Consider the following 22,010-nt stretch of genomic DNA (forward strand, 5'->3'; position numbering starts at 1 on the left):
ACTTGGTGTGTGGGATCACGGCGGCGTTAAGATCGCAGCCGTCTTGCAGCGATGTTTGCACCCTACGGCACGTAGGACGCAGGACACACAGCTGGCTGCATATGTTTTTCTTCTTCTCGGGTGTACCTTGTTTCCGGATAAGAGCGGGAACAAGCTCAGGCCACGCGACATAGTTGACGCGTGTGAGCACGACAGAGTAGGCCAGTTTTCTTGGGGGTCGGCTACGCTGGCGTATCTGTATCGCCAGTTAGGATTCTCGAGCCGGGCTGATGCAGCAGGTATCACTGGATGTCTGACGTTGTTACAGACCTGGATATACGAGTATTTTCCTGCGTTTCGACCACACCGCGACCCGGTTCCCATTGGTGATGGCCAGCCACGTGCCTGTGCGTGGAGTCCGCGTGTCGAGAAGAAGTCCGTTGACCGCCTGCGCTCCATACGGTTATCGCTTGACAGGATGTCCCCCTTAGAGGTACAGTGATTAAATTATTTCTACTTTTACAATCTGATGCTTTATTTTATGACTGTTACTGATTTTAAATAATGTGCAGGTGAACTGGATGCCTTTCGGCCAGAACCCTAGTAATAGGGTACCCAGGACCCTCTACACCGGACTGATTCAGTATCGCGAGATCGTAGAGGCGTACATGCCGCAGCGCTGTCTTCGCCAGCTTGGATTTGTCCAAGTTGTCCCACCTCCACCGGCATGGCCCAGTAAGGCGGTACGATCTGCGTCGTCGAAGGAGTACGTCGTCCAATGGCCGGCAAACATGATATCCATGTGGGAGCAGTTTCCGATGGTTGCCCGCCTATGGACGGCGGAGCTGCAGCGGCCGCCAAGTGGGGTGACTGCCATGTGTGACCAGCACTACATGGAATGGTACATCCGGCACTCGCACCCGAGGTTGATCAAAGACATCGACGACGCAGATGATGACGATGTGCCACCTGCCACTGCCTCTTATGCGGTACGTCTCATCTTTTATTTGTTGTTCTCTTATTTTAATATATATATGTATAATACGTCGTTTCATGTTTTTTGTTTTGTGTAGTGGATGGGCAAGATTATGCAGTTGGGACACCGACTTTTTGAGGAAAGGGACTGCATGACGAGTGCATCAGGCAGAGCTGTTATTGACGATCTGGAACGGACCCTTGAGCAGTGGCAGTGGGCGTCACAGAGGGATTACTGATATTTGAAATTAGACATTATCTTTTTAGTTTGTAATATTTGAAATTATTGTTCTTAGTTTTTAAAATTCAATATTATCTTTTTAGTTTGTAATATTGTGAAATTATTGTTGTTAGTTTTTAAAATGAAACATTATCTTTTAAAAATGAACACATAGAAATGACATAGTATTGACAATACAAGGCCTCATAGTAAAAGGTAGGTGTACATCAACAAAAACTACATGGCAATTAAATTGTTCCACTGTTGCACGCGAGCATGGTACAAAGCATCCCAACCCTCCACGCTTGCTCTACGAATTTCATACCACTTCGGTATGATATGTGGGACCGGAAAATCGGGTGACATGTCTAATCGGATAAAATGTCTGTATGACGGCCCAAGAAATCCAATAGCAACGTCCCTTACCGGTCTGGTGACGGTCTCGCGCGAACACCAGGGCAGAACCGTTGTACATGGATAATAGGCTCGACTATGTAAACCAAGGCCGAAATGCATGACTGCACACTTGTAGATGTTTGCAACGACAAAGAGATCAAGTGGCGCATCGAACCAATGATTTTGATCGCAAGGTCCCCCTCCCCACCGGATACGCTGCAGAGACCTATCCAAGTCCTCGCCGTACACATGGCCATACACATCTCGGTTTGATGCGATTTCACTGTACATCAACTGCCGCACTAAACCGTAGTTGTCTTCACCCATTTGAAACACATCCGCCACAACCCGAAATCCGCAGTTACCATCTGCAATGACATCATTCCACCCGTCCAAGAATGGCATCATGATATTAGGGATCCTGTCCTTATATGGAAAATGTTCAATGTCCATTCTCCCTGTTACACACATCAATAAACACAATAAACAAGTCAACAGTAAACTAATCAAACAGTCAACAAAAGACCTCCCTCACAATCACTTACGATGGCCGATGGCTGTACATTTGGGCCGATGTAGTTTCTCAACTTTTCCAACACCCAACGGTAACTCGCAGCCGTCTCATCCTTCATGACTGCATAACCAATCAGAAAGTTCTGGTTCGTTGGAGCCATCCCAACCATCTCAACCAGTGGGAACTTGTACTTGTTTGTCTTGTACGTTGAATCGATCAAAATCACAGATGGCCAAGACGAAATCATATCAGCACAATCAGGATGGACAAGGAACAAATGAGTTACCTCCGATGTGTCTTCGTCAGATTCAAACCAGTAAAGGTAACCACGTGCTTGTGCCTGGTGCAGAAGCTGCTGTATAGGGTTCCTTCCCTCTGACCGTTCAAACCTCAATTTCTGTCTGACGTTGTAGATGTGTTTTCGGTTTGGCTGGTCTTCGGGGAATTTCTCTAACACAGACGCTAATATTTTAGCGGGCTTCACTTGAGCATCACTCATTTCTTTTACAACTAGTTTCGCAGCTGGACTTAGGCCGCTTAACTGCCGATGCCCCACTTTGTATGCTATCAGCTCATGGTTGTGATATCCCCATTTGCCGTAACCCTTCACTTCCCAACCGTCACGCCTTTGATGTTGTCGAACCTTAACTCGGAACTGACACCCACAACCTTTCCGCTTTGAGTCAAACCGAATCGCTTTACTGAAATCTCGTTCTTCTCTTTTGCGATAACGGTCACATCTCAAAATGCGATCCATTCTACCATCCCGTTGAGATTTATGAGTTGCTACTACTAAACAAAAGCCTGATCTAATTGCAACCTGTTTTGCCCAATCAATCGCTTGTTGAGCATCTTCGAACAGGCCATCATGTACAAAAATCCTACTGTAATCATTTCCGTCTCCACCATAATCCTGTAACAATAACATATAACGTATAAATATAATTACATTAAGATTAAATTAATACACTTAACACAAAATTATCACAAACGCAATTTCTAAATTTTAAATTTCTAAATATCATTTTTATATTTAACGCATAATACATTTAAAAAACAAAATAATAACACACATTTCATTTCAAATTTATCAAACATAAATAAACAAACAAAAAAAACCATAATAAAAAAAATAAACAAATACAAAACAAAATAAAACAAAATAAAAAAAAAAAAAAAAATTAAAAATATATTCCCCTAGTGGCGCCTGGCCAGGACGCCGGAGCCACGGCCGGGGCGCCTGGTCAGGACGCCGCCGCCATGGTGGCGGCGTCCTGGCCGGGCGCCCTGGCCGTGGCTCCGGCGTCCTGGCCACGCGCCACTACCATGGTCGAGGCTTCTCCACCAGGCGCCGTTACCACGGTGGCGGCGTCCTGGCTAGGCGCCACAACCACGACATGGCCTTTTGGCTAGGCGCCAGCCACCATTTCGTCCTTACGATGCGTTACGAACCTCGTTTTCCGATGACGACGGCGATTCTCCGGTGATCCTCGGCGATCCGGTGCTGCTCCACATTTTTTTAGTGCGAAAAATTTATCTTCGGTTAAAATTATAAAAAGGGCAAATTTGTCAAAAAATTATAAAATGTGGGCTTTATGTAGAGATTTGCGGGCGATGAATAACAAGTCCCATAAAAATCTGGAGGGAGTAGTGTACTGTTACTAAAACAGACCATCGAATACCTCGCTCACTTGCTAGATTTCCGGCGAGATTGAGGTGGAGGAAGAGTTCTCTGGCGAAATTGAAGTGGCAGTTGTATCTTTGACGGTGGCTTTTGTAGTGTCCGCCATTAAAGCATTTACAGAGAGAGACGTGTACACTCCATTGAATTGAAGCGACTTCTGAGCTTTCTCTCCTCCATTGAAGCAGCATTTGAGGTACGATGTTTATTTTTTTCTCCTTCTCTTATTCATGGATTGTTAACTTCACATCATCGTTAGTTTAATTGTCAAACAACGCAAAAGAGTTACTTTCTCTCTCTACAAAACCCTCACCGCCGCTTCGTCCACCGCCTTCCTCCCATTCTCTGTTTTCTCGTAGCCGTCGCCGGCGACCGGCACTTCTTCTCCTAGCCGTCGCCGGCGAGGCGAGGCTGGTAGACAGTCCTCTATAGTTTCTTTGATTCGCTGATTCGCTTCACCTCTTTCAAAGTGCGACTGACGAGGAAGATCGTTCTGAAGCAGTGCTGTCCACTCTGTATCTAGGTGTTACGTTCCCTTTCCCGTTGTTTACTGCTCAATTCATTTTCGTTTTCTTTTTAATTTCGTTTCTTTTGGTTTAGATTTCTTTGTCAAATTTATGCCTTTTTGTCCTTCTCTGCTTGCTATTTCCTTTGGCTTAGGTTGTGCATGCTCTAGTTTTAACTTTTGGTCTTCTTCAACCTTTTAAGGTGTTATCTCCTGGTTTTTTTTTTACCCTGGTTTATTTTGGGATTGTTTTAGAGTTTCGGAGTTATTTGTTTTCCAGGTTAGTTCTTTGAGCTTTTGTTTTGTAGAAGCTGATGAGATGATGTGTTGGGTGGAATTTCCTTTTTTCTTTGGTTGTTAGTTGTTCTTGTTTAGGTGCCCTGCTTTTAGTTTGTTTCTAGTTCTAATTATGGAGTTCTAGATCTCCAAAAAACAAGCCGTTTTAAGAAAAAATTGCCCCAATCGGACGCCTAGAGCTCGAGTTATGGGCCCCCAAAGTTTGGACGCAATCTCTCTATCTGGGAATTAGGCGACAGATCCGGTTGGATTTCTGATTTGTGCCCTTCAAATTAGGTGTTTCAAAAAGAAAAATAATCGCCTTGATCGGATCCCCGAGGCCCTCCCGAGTTTCCCATACCCTCGAAATTCCCCTTAATCATCTCAAACCCGACGGAATTGGACGACGTGGACTGCGCATTCTCGTAGATCTTGATTTTCTGGTAAAAACGAGTACTCACACTAATTGAGGGCATTCGTATTTTTTATTCTATGATCATTTACAGCTTTCGTTTTCCTATAAAGTTGCAAACCGCACGCCTATAGGTCAGCGTTTTACATACTTACAATTTTTTTTCCCAAATTTTATTTAGTTCATAAAACGCTGTCCTAGCTGTCTGGGACAACGATTTATGTACTCATTTTTTTTTTTTGGAAATTTTAATTTCAGAAATTATGTTTTTTTGTTTAAAAAAAAAATAATCAATATACCTTAGTAGCTTAGTTTGTTAAATAGTTTTGGTACGTGTCTACTTTAAAAATTAGTTTCGTAATTAAGCTTAATTTGGTAAAAGATCGAATATTCTCACGATGACGGACCTACATGTAGTCATCGTGGATCCCAGGACACAGTATTATTTTATTTTATTTTATAAAAAAAATAAATAAATTATTTTCTGATCTTATTTTCTTTTCCCCCCTTTAGATCTATTTCACGCTTTCTCGCTGTACTCCTTCTTCTCTCTCTCCTCCATTGAAGCGTACTCGAAATTCTCCATTGAAGCGGCTTCTGAGCTTTCTCTCCTCCATTGAAGCAGTCTCTAAGGTTAGATGCTTCTTTTTCTTTAATCATCTAATATTAATTTTGGCAATCTAGTGTTAATCGTGTATTTAATTGTCAGTATATACTCAATTTAGGGTTCTTCGACGCTGGATAATTGAACTATTGGTTATAGATATTCGAAGAATTTAACGTAATTTTTGGAGTCTAGTTTGATGATTGAGTCAATTTTGGTTGCTAATGTGTTGCAGGGTTTGGTTTGTGTAACTCTTTAATGTCAGGATGAAACCTTGAAAACACAAATTCACAAATTCCGAGGGGTGGGGGAATGGTTTCAGGGGTAGGGGTTTCGAGTCTAGCGGTTTCGGGTCAGGGAAAGGGGTGGGGGTTTCGGGGTGGGGAAAGGGATGGGAATTTAGGGTGGTTTCGGGCTGCGGAATTCAAGTTTTGGGCGGTTTCGTTGGTGGGGCTGAGGTGGGGGGTCTATTGCGCTCATGTGGCTCTGGAAGGAGGGTGGTTTCGGTGGTGGTGCAGGGGGAGGGAGTGGCTGTCGGGCTGGGTGGGGAATTGTTTAATTAATTTTTTTGATTTAGGGTTTTTGAATTTTAATTAGATAATTGAATTTATTTTAAGATTTTGGGGTTTCATTGTTGTATTATCGAAGTTAATATGTTGGATTTTAGGGATTTTTGAATTCAAATCAAATGAGTTAGCAATTTAATTTTTTGTTTGAATTTAAATTTTATTCATTTGTAATTTTATGTAATTGAGATATGTTTACTTGTTGTTTGAATTGGTATACGGGTGGGGATGTTGTTTACATGTTGTTATTCGAATTGGTGTTGGGTTGTTGTTTACTTGTTGTTTGAATTGGTTTTGAGGTGTTGTTGGATTGTTGTTGTTTGAATTGTTGTTTGAATTGGTCTTGGTATTGTTGTTGTACTTGGATTGAATTGAATTGTTTGAGTTGGATTGAATTGAATTGTTTGAGTTGGATTAATTTGATAAAAATTGTACTACTTTTGGATTGTAATATAAATTTTTAAGTAATATTTGGTTGCAACATATATTCATGTGTTCTATTGTACTGTAATATGAATTTTTAAAAAATTTGGAATAAAATCAATTAAGAACTAGACCCTAAAATTTTTTGGTGACCCACCATCCTAGCAATCTTGGATCCGCCACTGGATCCCCATTGTAAAATAAAACTTAGTATCCGGTGAAATGAAACTAGTAATAAAATTGAACAAGCAATAAAAATCTGGAGGGAGTAGTTTTCGGTCTTTTCACTACCTAGATTGTACTGTTACTAAAACAGACCATCGAATACCTTGCTCACTTCCTAGATTTCCGGCGAGATTGAGGTGGATGAAGAGTTTTCCGGCGAAATTGAAGTGGCGGCTGTATCTTTGACAGTGGCTTTTGTAGTGTCCGTCATTAAGCCATTGAATTGAAGCGACTTCTGAGCTTTCTCTCCTCCATTGAAGCAGCATTTAAGGTACGATGTTAATTTTTTTCTCCTTCTCTTATTCATTGATTATTAATTTCACATCATCGTTAGTTTAATTGTCAAACAACGCAAAAGAGCTACTTTCTCTCTCTATAAAACCCTTACCGCCACTTCGTCCACCGCCTTCCTCCCATTCTCTGTTTTCTCCTAGCCGTTGCCGGTGACTGGCACTTCTTCTCCTTGCCGTCGCCGGCGAGGCGAGGCTGGTAGCCGGTACTTTATAGTTTCTTTGATTCGCTGTTTCGCTTCACCTCTTTCAAAGTGCGGCTGACGAGGAAGATCATTCTGAAGCAGCGTTGTCCACTCTGTATCTAGGTGTTACGTTCCCTTTCCCGTTGTTTACTGCTTAATTCATTTTCGTTTTCTTTTTAATTTCGTTACTTTTGGTTTAGATTTCTTTGTCAAATTTATGCTTTTTATTTTCCTTCTCTGCATGCTATTTCCTTTGGGTTAGGTTGTGCCTGCTCTAGTTTTTACTTTTGGTTTTCTTCTGCCTTTTAAGGTGTTGTCTCCTAGTTTTTTTTTTTTTTTACCTTGGTTTATTTTGGGATTGTTTTAGAGTTTCGGAGTTATTTGCTTTTTAGAAGCTGATGAGATGATGTGTTAGGTGGAATTTCCTTTTTCCTTTGGTTGTTAGTTGTTCTTGTTTAGTTGCCCTGCTCTTAGTTTGTTTCTAGTTCTGATTATGGAGTTATTTCCTGCCTTCATTTTTTTTTTCATCTTCCGGATGATTAATGATGAAAGTATCATCCACTTTCTCTCCTCTATGGATAAACCCAGTGATGTTGTAGTTTGTTACTTGTAGTTCAAGGAACAAGGGAACTCTGTTCAATTTAAACTTGCCTTTTCCAAGTATGAGTTGGCTAGTAAATTGTTGTGTTTTACTATGCCGTGTTCCATGGAAGCTTTTTCTTCGTGTCGATTATTGGCTTTTGCTTTGCATCTTAATCTATAGGAGGGCTTCTGCGTATCAAGAATTGGGCAAGCTTCGTTCTGCTTGAAAGGATCTGGTTAAGGCTACTAAAGTGATCCTACTACTCCCAAGGTGGTAACAAAATTGCATTGTGTTGAAGGTTTGTCACAAGATGTGTCGTTAGTCGACAAAAAATAGAGGGGTTGAGTCGACTTCCCAAGTTCCCAATGTTCTGTGGAAGTGGCTGCTCCAATTGCTGTTTTTCAGTGTAGTGGTTTAAGTTTAGTGGTGATAAAGAATGTAATTTCCCACCACCGGAGAGTGTTGATATGGAATGTGATTTCCAATCAAACTCGGTTGGTAATGACAGGGATTGTAAGTCTTTCCCACCTCCTCGTATGCACGAGTTTGTTTCTCGACATGGCTCGAGTACATTCCTTCAGCTTTCTTCTTCAAATTTACAGTAGGTTATGCAAGGCAAGGTCATTCAGTTCTACCATTCTAAGTCTATGTCGTTAATTTCAGTTCGGATTCATCCCAGTAAAACTTCTATCTAAATAGAGGTCCCCCATGGGGAAGCAAAGACCTCTATTCCCACTTCAGTTAAGTCCCCCCGGCGTTGGTTCACTTTAGAGTTCCTGTCACCTCCCATTTTGCATTCCACCTATGCTCCGGTTTTGCAGTCTTATCCGAAGGAGGTGATCACCTCTACTACGACAGAATAGAGGTCTCCCACGATGTGAAGTCAAGTGTAGTGATGTTCCCTACCGTTACTTCACAAAAGGTATTATGTGATGAGAAACGGCGGACGGTGCCCATTCCAGAGTATGGCCGGTTCCCATTTTGAGCAGTCCTTAGGTGCTCTAGGGACGCACAACGATTTGGAGTGCATGACTGCCCTTTCTGATTTTGACAGTCATATGGGAGAGATGAATTCGCAGGACTTTGTGTTCTAGGTTTTCAGTTCTCCACTTTGCAGCCAAGTCTTCGGGCAACCACTTCGCCATCAACAATCTATTTATCATCCTCGGTTTAGGAAAATGAGTTCTTTGGTATATCAACCTAGATCATTTTTAGGATGCCAAGTGGTTCGTGTGGGTGCAAAGCGTTGTCGTGGGCCTAGTGTGGCTTCAAGTACTCCAACTTGGCTCGAATAAAGTTTGCTCGCAAGGTTCTTTTTGGGTTTGCATAGTGTAGTTTGTTGGTTGCCTTTATTTTCTGTATTTCTTTATTAGTACTTATTGTAAAAAAAATAAAAAATAAAAAAATTTGCCAGTGTAGTCAATTTAAGGTTATTCTGATGTGGATTATTGAACTTTATGAACATCATCGTTAGTTTAATTGTTAGTTTAATTTTCTTCCTCTTTGTTTCTTTTCTGTCGAAGCTATCTACCATTGCGTCACATACAAAGCTTTACCAAATTGATTTTTGTTGAACTGTAATTTTTATGATTGTCATTTGGTTGTGAATTTTCCTTAGCGATGGAGGCGGCACCGGAAGCGAATGTCACAGTGACAATGAGAGAGCAAGGGATGGTGGAGTCTAAAGTCTTTAGCATCTACCAACATTTCAAAGATCTCCCAAGGAGAGCTCAAACTGTCATGTATTCTTTAATTCTTTGCTATTTTATTTATTTATTTATTTTTCTATCTTTATCTTTGTATAAAGTATATTTTATTTGTTCTGATTCTCAATTGCTTATTGCCTCTTTTAAAGGATGGAAATTGCGAGCGATAAGCACGCCGAGTATCTCACCAATGGCCTCAAATGGCTTCCTGCTTCGTTCTGTGTTCTTGATGCCAAGTGTGTTTTCTTTTTCTTCTTGATACTTATGCACTTTTAAGTTTTAAATGTTAAGTTTAGATGGGTATGGAGTTAGAGTTAAGATAAGTTATGCTAATAATTCAAGATACGGTCTTGTTTTTTAAGTAATGATTTGAGGTCTAAGGTTTGATGAAATATGGCTGTTTGGCTGAGTACTCCATAGTGTTTAAGGTGGTGGTTAGTCGTAAAAGTAGTGTTTAAACTTTTCTTGTTATGTTTGAACTTTGAAGTGGCAGTGCTGCTTGAAAATAATATCCGTAGTATCAAAATTGAACTTGAATAAAAAATCTCCATAAACTTAGTCTTGGTTCTTCTCCTAAGTTGCCTCCCTTTGCAAAATTGTAGGTATATAAAATTGAAAAGCAAGGTACCCATTGAAGCAAGTACGATTTGGGTATAGGTGACATTGCATAGGAATCATGTGGCAAGTAGGAGATAATGGCCAAATCCCACAACTGTTAATTGGTTTTACATTACATGGGAAGATTTTGCCACATAAAAAATTATCGTACTGTAAATTCTATGTCAACATACATGGAGGATGAAAGTTAACATACGATGGTAAAAATAACACACATATATTATGAAGTTTACAAATTCAACTTCTAATTTACCAAACACTCATATTTTGAATCGCTAGTTTTATTGCTCACCGTCACGCTAGCATCATATAGTATAATCTACTCTCGTAGCTTAAAAAGACCACAACTTCTAATTTAAAAGAATGAAGCCGAAATGGTTAATGTCTTGGAAAAAACGTGGTCACATTGCTTCTATGGTCTTAGGAGCTACTAGCACGGACCAACAAAATAAACGACGTATTATAGACTACAGAGATTATCGCTTACAACGAAAAATTTACGAGAGTTACTCAAACCTTCATCATCCTTCTTCCACATCCCACAATCTCATCCAATGGCCCCACCTATGGAAAGTTTTGAAAGATGATACCTTTGTTGTGCAGTCGACCATGGCTTTGCTATTGGATCCTTCATTCACTTGCACTTTTGGGTGAATCTTTTGATGACAACTTGGAGCGTGATGTTGATTTCCTCAGTCAGTGCCAGGTTTGGTTTCATTTCATCTCATTCTTGTTCATTCAATTTGTTACATAGTTTGGGAGCTTTTTAACCGATGATGGTGGTGTAACTTAACAAATTGTAACTTTTCAAAAACACTGTATAGTTTATGCAAGATTTACTTTTTCACTCTTAGATGTAGGGTGATTGTGTAAGCATACACTTTTTAATTAAGTATAATATCTTGATAAGTTTTTGACTTTTCGTATTATTGTTATTATTATTATTACTGGATGGAAGCTCGTGCTGATTAGGGGATTTTTATCCACCAATCACCGTCTGACAAGTGGACCAACCAGGTTCCGCCACGTGTCCTTCACGAAGGCCAACAGGAGCCTGCCACGTGTCAATCACAGATACGTCCTCCATGGACCACTTAAGACACGCCACGTGTCCACCCATGCCAAATGGGACAACCGGCCATCAAGGCCCATTTCAGTCTAGAGGCCCGATCAGCCCTAGGTTTACCTTAAACCTAGAGAGTTGCACGCTTCCCAAGGCTATAAATACTCGATTAATCCTCATTAATCAAGGAAGACCGAATAATTAAGAGATCAAGCAGAGAAGAACAGAGTTATTAACAACCGACTAATCTCGCTAACAACACAGATTACCAACACTAAGCACTCTCACCTAGAGAGATCTCATTACTTTAATTTCTGTATTGATTACTCCTTAATCGGGTACTAACTTGACCGTTGGAGGCGGAGCTCTCAGGAGTCTCCGTTATTTTGCAGGTACAGGCGTCCGGTTCCAGTCTCGGAATTGTAACTCTCCCGCAGGACATCAGAAAACCCCGAAACATTTGGCGCCGTCTGTGGGGAGAGTACTTCAGAGATGGCATCCAAGTCTGTACCGACTCCAGAAGAGAGGCGTCCCCTAGACGACCCTCAAGTTCAGTCGGACCATGATACCGAAAGTGAATTTGAAGTTGAAACTCATACAGCTCCAGACGAGACCCTAAGGGCCCGACGTACCCGTCATACCGAAATGAGGGAACGGGAGTATCTTCAAACAGGAAGCGAGCCAGCAGGCGCACCGCTTGCTCGGCAACAGCCGACTGATGGGTCTGCTCCCATCACAAGGAACGAACTCATGACCTTCATGAGGGATTTCAAGGGAGAGATCCAAGAGTTGATCAACAAAAAACCGCCTGCTTCAGTCAAAGAGCAGTCGGCCAAGAAACCTTCCACTTCACTAAAGAGGAAGTCAGTTCAAGGGCGAGAGGCGACTCCCCATCCTAAATTCAAGAAGCGGGAGCCGTCTGCTCTTGATTTCACAAAACTCCGTTATCCTACGGGAAATAGGAAACCGGTTCGTCATATTCAGGCGGACGGGTCAAAGCAAACGTTCACAGATGCTCGGCACCTGCTAGAGCAGAAGAAGAGTGACCGATTATCAGAGTCGGCTTCTACTTCAAATTTTCAGGACAGTTTGCGAAATGCCTCGATGAGGCCAACTCAGTCGTACCATGAGAGTCAGTCAGGCGGCACCTCCCGTCAGTCTGACTTTCATAGTGCCCAGGCGGTACCAAACTTACCATTTGTGCCGCAACAACAGTATTTTATGCAGCCACCTCCATTTGGTGGACCTGCAGCAAAAAACGTCCAACCTATGGACTGGCAGCTACGGCTGCTTAGACTTGGTGAACAGCCGACGGCCTTCTCCAAGGAAATTACTGAAGCCGCTCAGCCGGCCAAAGTAAAAAATATTCTAGTAGGCGCCTATGACGGCACTACTAACCCAGAAGACCATCTGATGGCATTCACCAACCTGATGTACCTTCAAGGGTTGGATGATCCCACTTGGTGCAAGTGTTTCCCAGCGACTCTCAAGGGAATTGCACAGCAATGGTTCGGCAACCTGCCGACTGGTTGTGTAAACAGCTTCAGGACACTTGCTTACTTATTTGCCTCCAATTTCGCTATGAACATCCCTGCGAAGAAAACGACCCTTGATTTGGGAACAATTCAGCAGGGCGAGAAAGAGGGGCTTCGTTCCTACATCAGGCGGTTCAACCTGATGAGAATACAGATTCAAGGGTTACCGGATGAGGTAGCTTATACTGACTTTTTTAGAGGTCTCAAAGACGGGTCTACCTTCAAATTTGATTTAGTTCGAAAAAGGGTGGCGACTCTTCAAGAGGCCTTGATTGAAGCAGAAGCCTATATACAGGCGACTGATCTGTGTACGATGAAACAGTCGGAAGGGAAGAGGTTCGACAATAGAGAAGGACGACAGAAACAGTCGTCCAACAAAGATGAAAAAAGAAAAGAGGTCTGGCCGGCTGTTCTCTAAACAGCCGGCCCAGAAAAAGAAAAAAGAATTCAAACCATACTCCCCAAAGTATGTGTTTAACAAGGATAACCAGTTTATCCTAAAAGAAATAAAGGGACGGCTCTCAATTGAGAAGCCGCTCCCCATGAAGGGTTCTGCGAGCAACCGGAACCAAGACAAAATCTGTGCTTATCATGATGACATTGGTCATCACACCAATGACTGCATCAGTCTCATGCGGTACCTAGACCGCTTGGCTGATCAAGGTGATCTTGACACTTATGTCAAGAAATCTACGGGGAATACTTCCTCAAAAAAGCAGTCGGCCAAAAAGAATCAACAGGCCGACAGTTCCGATACAGATGATGCAGTCGTCTACACCATTGCAGGCGGCTTCTCAGGAGGCGGCCCCACTATTAGGGGCAACAAAGATAATATAAGGCGGTTAGATGTAAATTCCGTTCACCAAGAACGGCCGTCTAAATATACATTTCCTGAGATTGTCATCACTGAAGAGGATCTAGGAGGGGTAAGGGGGCCGCATGACGACCCTCTCGTTATTGAATGTAAAGTGGCCAACCAGAGAGTTGGTCGAATCCTCATAGATACCGGGAGCTCTTCAGATCTCATCAGCAGCAAATGTCTGTCAAAACTGAAATATCAGACGGACTGCATACATCCGGCCTCCCACCCTTTAATAGGTTTTGGAGGAGGAGTCGTCCACCCACTGGGACGAGTAGATCTACCCATCCGCCTGGGCGAAAAAGGGGAAGGACGACACATGGTAGTCCGGTTCCTAGTGGTAGAGGAACTCTCGGCCTACAACATGATTCTGGGTCGACCAACCCTGAATAATTCCAAGGCTGTTATAATCCCGTCACTTATGCTGCTTAAGTTTGAAAGGGACAATGGAACAGTCGGCTCCCTAAGGGGAGATCAGAGGATGGCCCGAGAGTGCTATCTCTCGGATGTCAAGCCCACTGTTATGGCCACTGGGTCAAGTGGAGAAAAAACAGACCTTGACAATGTCAAGGAAAGTGCGCCTGTTCAAGAAACAGGCAACAAAAAGAGAAAGGCACCCCAGACTGAGTCCGCAAGAAAAGCAAGAAAATAGCAATCATTGGCAGAGGACCGGCCGGATGAGTTCCGCCCTCAGCCGGCTGGTGAGCATGCGGACCTGATATTAGACGACTCCCATCCTGACCGAACAGTCAAAGTAGGGACGACTGCTCTGAGAAACCTTGGGGACGACTTTCACAACCTGTTGAAAGAATACAAGGACATCTTTGCATTTGAAGTCCATGAAATGCCAGGCATTAGTCCTGATCTGGCAGTACACAAACTCGCTGTGGATCCGAAAAAAGAAGCCGGTACGACAAAAGAAACGGAACCATGGTGAAGAAAGAGGTCAGGCGGCAGCCGCCGAAGTCAAAAAATTACTTGATGCAGGTTTCATTCGGCAATGTTACTTCCCAGATTGGGTTGCAAATGTGGTGCTTGTTAAAAAGCCGAATGGCACCTGGCGAATGTGTGTAGACTACACAGACTTAAACAAGGCGTGCCCCAAAGACAGTTACCCTCTGCCTAAAATTGATAACCTGGTCGACTCAACAGCCGGCCATGCCTTGATGAGTTTTATGGACGCCTATTCTGGTTTTCATCAAATTCCTTTATGGAAGAAAGATCAGGAGAAGACGGCCTTCGTCACTGATCAGGGATTATACTGTTACACGGTCATGCCGTTTGGTCTTAAGAATGCCCCGGCTACCTTCCAACGAATGATAAACACAGTGTTCTTTGATCAGATTGGGAGAAACGTCGAGGCATACATTGATGATATGATTGTCAAGACTAAACTTCAGAAAGATCATCTGACGGATCTCCGAGAAACTTTCGCCACACTCAGGCGGCACCATGTCATGCTCAATCCCAAGAAATGTGTATTTGGAGTTGAGTCTGGGAAATTTCTCGGATTCCTTATCAACCAGAGAGGAATAGAGGCGAACCCCGAGAAGGTACAGGCGGTCATTGACATGCAGTCGCCTCGTACCGTCCGAGAGGTTCAGAAGTTAACAGGTTGTCTGGCGGCCTTAGGAAGATTTCTAAGCCGATCAGGCGACAAATGCCTATACTTTTTCCAGGCAATTAAGAAAAAGGCAAGGTTTGAATGGGGGCCGGATGCTGAGGCCGCCTTCCAGAAATTAAAGGTTCACTTGCATTCCTTGCCGAGGCTGGTCAGCCCTTTGCCCAAAGAAAATCTGTACATGTACCTGGCCGTCTCTGATCATGCGTTAAGCGCGGTGCTCCTTGCTGAAAGGGACGGCTGTCAACTTCCGGTCTACTTTGTCAGTCACGTACTGAAAAATGCCGAGTTGAGGTATCCCCTAGTGGAGAAATTTGGTCTTGCACTCTTCATGGCTGTTAAAAAATTGAAGCCCTACTTTCTGGCACATGCAGTCGTCGTGTATACCGACCAACCGATCAAGCGGCCCCTTACCACCATGGAGTCCTCCGGACGAATGATCAAATGGGCCATAGAAATGCAGAGTCTCGAAGTTACTTTCGAGCCTAGAAAAGCAGTGAAGGGGCAAGCCTTTGCTGACTTTATTGTAGAGATGACCCGTCCTCCTGACTCTCAAGTTCCAGACCAAGTCTGGAAGGTATATGTGGACGGAAGCTCTACTTCAAACGGTTGTGGAGCAGGCGTCGTATGTCAATCTCCAGAGGGCGACAGGTTCGAGTATGCTCTACGCTTCAGTTTCCAGGCTTCAAACAATGAGGCAGAATATGAAGCTTTACTAGCCGGGATCCGCATGTGTAAGGCGGCAGGGGCAATGAAAATAGACGCCTGTTCTGATTCACAACTGATAGTGAGTCAGTACAATGGAGAATACGAAGCAACACATCCGGCCATGATCAAGTATTTACAGGCGGTCCGACAAGCAGTCGGCTCCCTTGAGGATTTCCATCTGATCCAAGTGCCGAGATCAGAAAACAACCAGGCAGATGCACTTTCGAAATTAGCATCATCCGCCTCCTCCGATACTCCTCGAACTGTGTTTTGGGAAGTAATGGAGAAGAGAAGCATCGAGGAAAATCCTATTGGAATTCTAGAGAGAAGCTCAACCTGGATGGATTCAATCAGGGCATATCTGACAAACGGTACACTGCCGGATGATCCTCAACAGGCGGCAGCACTGAAAAAACGAGCCTCCTGTTTTGAAATGATACAGGGAGAACTTCACAAGAGGGGGCACCTTCAACCCTTCTTAAAGTGTGTTACTCCTGAAAAAGGACGAGAGATACTAGATGATCTTCACTCTGGTTTCTGTGCTTCCCATATAGGTGGAAGGATGCTTGCTCAAAGGGCAAGGCGGCAGGGCTACTTTTGGCCTACTTTGGAAGCAGATGCAATGGAGATGGTGAAAAAATGTGACAAGTGCCAAAGGTTTGGCAAATTAATTCACCGTCCGGCTACTGACCTCACTACCATTCACAACCCACTACCGTTTGCTAAGTGGGGCATGGACATTCTGGGTCCATATACGCCTGCTACAGGCGGCAGAAGGTATATACTTGTTGCCGTTGACTACTTCACTAAATGGGTAGAGGCGGAGGCTGTAAAGGGAATCAAGACGAAAGATGTAATTTCATTCATTTGGAAAAACGTCATCACTCGGTTCGGGGTTCCCATGTCTATGGTTTTTGATAATGGTCCCCAATTTGAGACGCCTGTTCTCAAAAGCTGGTTGGGAGACCAAGGAATAGCACATTACTTTGCATCTGTCGGCCGTCCACAAGCAAACGGCCAGGTAGAAGCCTTTAATAAAATCATCTCAGACGGTCTCAAGAAAAAGATTGAACGAGCAGGCGGCCTATGGGCAGAGGAACTACCACATGTTCTTTGGGCTATTAGGACGACTGAAAAAGGGGCGACTGGAGAAACTCCCTTCCTCCTAACTTATGGTGCAGAAGCTGTTCTTCCAATAGAACACTACGAGCCGACTCTTCGAGTAATGCTATATGACGAAGAGGCAAACTGGGAAGCTATGCGCCTGGCACTAGACTCACTTCCTGAAAAGAGGGGCAATGCTGTTTTGCGCCATGAGATCTATCGCCTGAGAATGACTAGATCATACAACAAGAAAGTATACAGGCGTCCACTCAAAGTAGGGGACTTTGTACTTAGAAAAATGGAAGCAGTTGGTAGGGCCAATGAGTCTGGAAAACTAACTCCCAACTGGGAAGGACCCTACCGAATCTATGCGGAAGTCAGGGACGGTACCTACCGTCTGGAAACACCAGACGGACAACCGTTGCCTCGAACCTGGAACGTAGATAACCTTAAAAAATATTTTTTCTGAATGATGTAAAGTAAAGAGCTACTTAATAAAGTTTGCACTTACTATTCAATATTGTATTACGAGGGGCATGCCGTCTGTACCTTTACAGTCGGCTACTCTCCATTGAGTTTCACTCTTTATCTTTAGAGGGGCATGCCGTCTGTTCCTTTACAGTCGGCTACTCTCCATCGAGTATTTTACTCACAATACTTAGCTAAAAAGATTAGGGCCTGGCCGATCCTGTAACTAACAGGCGGCTACCCTTCTTTTACTTAGCACCTACGTTCACCAAGAACTTACCAAGGCCACCGGCCGAATGATCAGACCAGGCGCCAAGCCACCTGATCAAAACTACAAAACTAATTCGACCTGTCCCAACATCATAGCAGGCGTCCGACGGCATCCCTCCGGATGAAATTCGTCGCAGAGAGCAGCTCCCTTTTGGGTGGAACATTGTTCTATAAACTAATTACACGGCACCTATACGACTGTCCCCAAGGGCAACCACGTAGCCGTTTTTGAGACAAAGATAACTCTATCACTAACCAAACCAATGGTAGCAGTTGACATCTGAGTCAGATAACCGCCTGTATTACTTGGGATAAATGCAGGGGGTACCTATTGAGTTAATAGCCAACAAACATTGGCGAATCAAGGGGTCTAGCCGGCCTACGCCGCCTGGTACCTCTACCTCTCAAACAAAAGTGATGGCGACTGAGTAACTCCAAAGTTAACTCATAGTCACTCCTTCAAATTTGGTATGGAATCTAAAAAGTTTGAGTCGTCCGCCTGTTTTAAACAAACAAGGGCACTCGAACCCCTATTCCTACTGGATAACCTATTGAGTTAATAGCCAACAAACATTGGTGAATCAAGGGGTCTAGCCGGCCTACGCCGCCTGATACCTCTACTACTCAATCAAGATTGTGACAAAGACTAAGTAACTCCTATGTTAACTTAATAGTCACTCAAACTTAGTATGGAGCCTAAAAGGTATGAGTCGTCCACTTGTTTTTAATAAACAAAGGCTCTCAACCAATACTCTTGCTAGGTTAACAAATAACAAATTAAAGGCCAACATTGGCAATAAAGGGAAACAACCGATACCAGCCGCTTGTTTTCCTACTTAATTCCTTGGCTACTAGGTAATTCTATTTACTTGGTCAAATTAAATAAAGAGTTCGAATACCGATTGATTAAATGGCCGACTGATCATCTATCCTGGAAACAGACAACCAGTCGTCCAGGGGCATAGGCGGCATACTTACTATTTGTACCTGTCTTAACGTTCGGCCATACACAACAGTCGGTCTAGTGAGCAAATTTCAAATACTTAGACAAATTTGAACCAAAACAAAAAATTTGATTAAAATGAGCCGGCCATAAAAGACCAGCAGAATATTCAAAACCCCGGCCCCCTGGCCGGGTAATTACAAAGCAAACGGCACGCAGGCCGTAAAAAGAAAAAATACTTAAAAGCTTAAGAAGGGGGCAGTTCAGTATCAGCAGCAGCCGCCTGGTCAGCACTCTTCTTGCTGGACTCGGCCTTAGCTGCACCATCTTTTGATGCCTTACCCCCAAGTGGCACAAGCGCCACAACCGGCTCTTCCTCCTCCAACGCACCATCCAACGCCTCTTCTTCAGCAGCCGCCAGGATCTGTTGATTATATATTTCCGAACACTGGCGGTACGTTCTTTCCCATGAGGCAAAGTCGGCACTGGGGAACAGTCGTTCCCAGGTCATGCGTTGGATTTGGGCGGAGTCTTCCACCATCTCCCGGACGAGCTCTTGTTTCTCTTGCTCGGCCTTGTCCGAGAGCTCTTGGGTAAGACTCTTCTCCTGGTTCACCAGGCGTTCTTTTACGTTAGCCAAAGATTTCTCCATGGCTTCGTAAGAGTGCATTTTTTGGCAAAGGGGTTTCAGCTCGGCTTTAAGGTTGGTGACGGTCCCCTCCAGCTCGTCAACCTTCTTTTGGGCCGTCTCTAGCTGAGCCCGAACAGCGGCGGTCGCCTGCGCCTGATAATAAAGAAGATCAATGGTTAGTACTTCATTTTGGGCAATTTGAAACATTGCCTTATCACAGCTGGAGGCGGCCATAGCCTTTGCGGCCTTTACCTCTTTGTTTTTCCGATCAATCGGCTTGCGAAGGCTGTTGACTCGGAGCAGGGCCTAAGTACAAAGAAAAACAGGCGTCAGTTTCCAATCAAAAGAGTTAACAGGCGTCCTGGAACTCAAAAGCTCAAAAATATACTAAGTATACCTCAGCAAGGACCCCTGAAATTCCATCGAGGTCAAGGGTGCCGGCACCCCTGACCGCCTCCCTGTCAGATGGAGGAACTACTTTAACCATTGACTTGGCTACCTCAACCAAGTCAAGTCCCTGGGGGCCGGCTGCATTAAGCGAAAGGAAAAAAACAAGTTAGACCTAATCAAGAAGGAAGCAAGGGTGAGTTTTTACAAGCAAGTGTCCATACATCTAGGCGGCCCCGCCTGGGTTTTTGAAGAAGTGGCCGGCTGCTTCTCAGCCGCCACTGTTTTCCTGGAAGACCCAGGAGAGCTTGCAACAGTCGTTCTCCGGGCCTTGGGGTCCGGCTGTTGCGAGGAAGAAGCCCTTGGAGTGCCAGACTGAAAACAAAAAGAGTTAGTATATGCATAATATAACTAAAAGGAGAAGAGTTTTCAAAGCTTACCAAGGGTGCCTCCTTGCTGGGGGAGTCGGCATACGACTGTTTCATTAGCGAGACCCGCAGCATGGTCGCCGCAGTCTTAGATGCTGTTATTTTACTCATGGCGTCGGCTGAAAGAAATAAACAGCAAAGTTAGTAAAAATCCCAAGTAAACAAGGCGTGAAAAAAAAAAAAAAAAAAAAAAAAAAACAGAGTATTCGTCAGGCCGGCTACCTCTAGAGCACCGACTGCCGAGGCCACAGGCGGCCAAAAAGTACTCGTCATAGAGCCACTTGAAGCTCGGGACGCAGTTTAGGGGTACTTGCTCTCGTACCCCTGAAGTAGAGTTCACCCTAGTCTCTACTTTGAAGAGTCCTTTGTCTAGGATCTCTTTTTTAGCCTTTGGGGGAACAGGCGGCATGCTGCGGCCGCCTGCGAGAAGAGGAGGATCCCTGTTCCACTTGTTAAAACGTTTGTTCAGCTCCGTGTCTGAACTCTCGATAATAAGGAAGGTGTTCCGCCAATCCTTCCATTTGTTTGCCTTACCTCTCGTCATGAGGTAACCCCTATGGCTTGTTAATTGATACCAGCCGGTACCTCCCGACTTAGGGGTCCGGCTGAGATAGTTCATGTGGGCGAAAGCCTCAAAACTTGGCTCCACCCCGTTCAGTTCGCACCCGGCCACATAGCCGAGTACGTTTACCCAAGAGTTGGGGGCTAACTGCCATAACCCCAGATCATACCCATCTAAAATCCGCTGAACAGCCGGATGTAATGGGAAGCGCAGTCCAGCTTTGATGGCCGCCACATAGCAGCCAAAGCAGCCGTCACCATAGCTGGTACCAGCCGGCCAGACGACAGTATCTTCTGGATCCGGCACAAACAGTAAATACTCCGGGCCCATTTTGTGGTTAGCAATAAAGCTCGCCACGTTGTCTCGCATGGTTGCAATCCGGCCCCGGGGTACCCTGCAGTAGTAGGGGGCGTTTTCCTCTCTGTAAGAGGCGGACGGCTCTGCCCAATTATCCCCCTTCTCCACTGCATGAGAACTTCTCGCCTCTTGTAGGCGGCTATGTTTTTCTTCTGAGCCAGAAGAACTATGGTCAGAAGAGCTGGATTCGGACTCGTCCCCTGACGAGTCCGAAGAGGACGACTCCTCCCCTCTCCTAGAGAGGCCCGCCTCCTCTCCCTTAGAAGGAGCAGAAGGAAAATTAGACATGTCCACGGTAAGATGGGAAGGGAACACCTTGGTCCCTCTCTCAGAACTGTCAGCTTGACAGTCGCCTCGTTCTACATCTGGCGCCTGGTCAGATGTTTCACTAAGGAGCACCCTTTGGGAGGAGCCGTCTGAGTTTGATATCATAGCAGTCTTTTTTGTTCTGGCCATCACGTTCTGCATAGACACAGATTCAGTCGGACTTTGTATAAAGGGCAAAGATGGGTCCAGAAAAGGGCAGGCGGCACTCCTAGTCCTAGATTCAGCCGTCCCCGGTGACCGGCTGATCACTAACTTAGGGCGTGTCGTGTGCTTCCATGGTGCCATTTCAAAAAATAAAAAGAAAATTAAGAGTAAGAGAACTGAGTTACCTGAACGGGTGACGGTTGATGAAGTCCTGGAAGTTCGGGTCAGTCGGCTTGTCAGAACAGGCGGTAGGCAGAAAAAGTCCGAAAAAGTCAGAGCAAGTTCAGGGGTCCGAATGTTCTCGCAAAAGTTCTCAAATGTGAAAATGACCGAAGTCAGCACTTCCTTTTATAGGCAAACTGAGAAGGCGAAGGGTCGCTTCCAAATTCAAAATTTGGGCGGGAAAATCTCTCGGCCGTCTGCAAGGTGACACCTGTAACGGGCC

The 22,010-nt window shown here is 44.4% G+C and overlaps 2 protein-coding genes across 2 annotated transcripts in view; both read left to right on the forward strand.

Annotated features, from left to right (window-relative positions):
* The first annotated feature begins 247 nt into the window (after positions 1-247).
* Positions 248-1,236, forward strand: LOC110688452. Its single transcript, XM_021865207.1, has 3 exons — positions 248-472; positions 552-968; positions 1,053-1,236. The coding sequence occupies exons 1-3, from the start codon at positions 458-460 to the stop codon at positions 1,191-1,193; spliced, it is 573 nt and encodes a 190-aa protein (XP_021720899.1). The 5' UTR covers positions 248-457; the 3' UTR covers positions 1,194-1,236.
* A 2,474-nt stretch (positions 1,237-3,710) lies between these two features.
* The window catches only part of LOC110688461 (protein farnesyltransferase subunit beta-like), a 35,055-nt gene continuing 16,755 nt past the window's right edge, over positions 3,711-22,010 (forward strand). The window contains 6 exon segments of the mRNA XM_021865217.1: positions 3,711-3,961; positions 5,472-5,591; positions 6,896-7,047; positions 9,453-9,576; positions 9,690-9,776; positions 10,762-10,864. Of these exon segments, the coding sequence (XP_021720909.1) occupies positions 9,455-9,576; positions 9,690-9,776; positions 10,762-10,864 (312 nt within the window). The 5' untranslated portion in view covers positions 3,711-3,961; positions 5,472-5,591; positions 6,896-7,047; positions 9,453-9,454.

This window comes from Chenopodium quinoa, unplaced genomic scaffold (assembly GCF_001683475.1).
Source record: "Chenopodium quinoa cultivar QQ74 unplaced genomic scaffold, ASM168347v1, whole genome shotgun sequence".
Lineage (NCBI taxonomy): Eukaryota > Viridiplantae > Streptophyta > Magnoliopsida > Caryophyllales > Amaranthaceae > Chenopodium > Chenopodium quinoa.

Coding starts and splice junctions, on each gene's coding strand:
- LOC110688452 (XM_021865207.1), top strand. Junction 969..1,052: donor CTGCCACTGCCTCTTATGCG/GTACGTCTCATC, acceptor TGTTTTGTGTAG/TGGATGGGCAAGATTATGCA.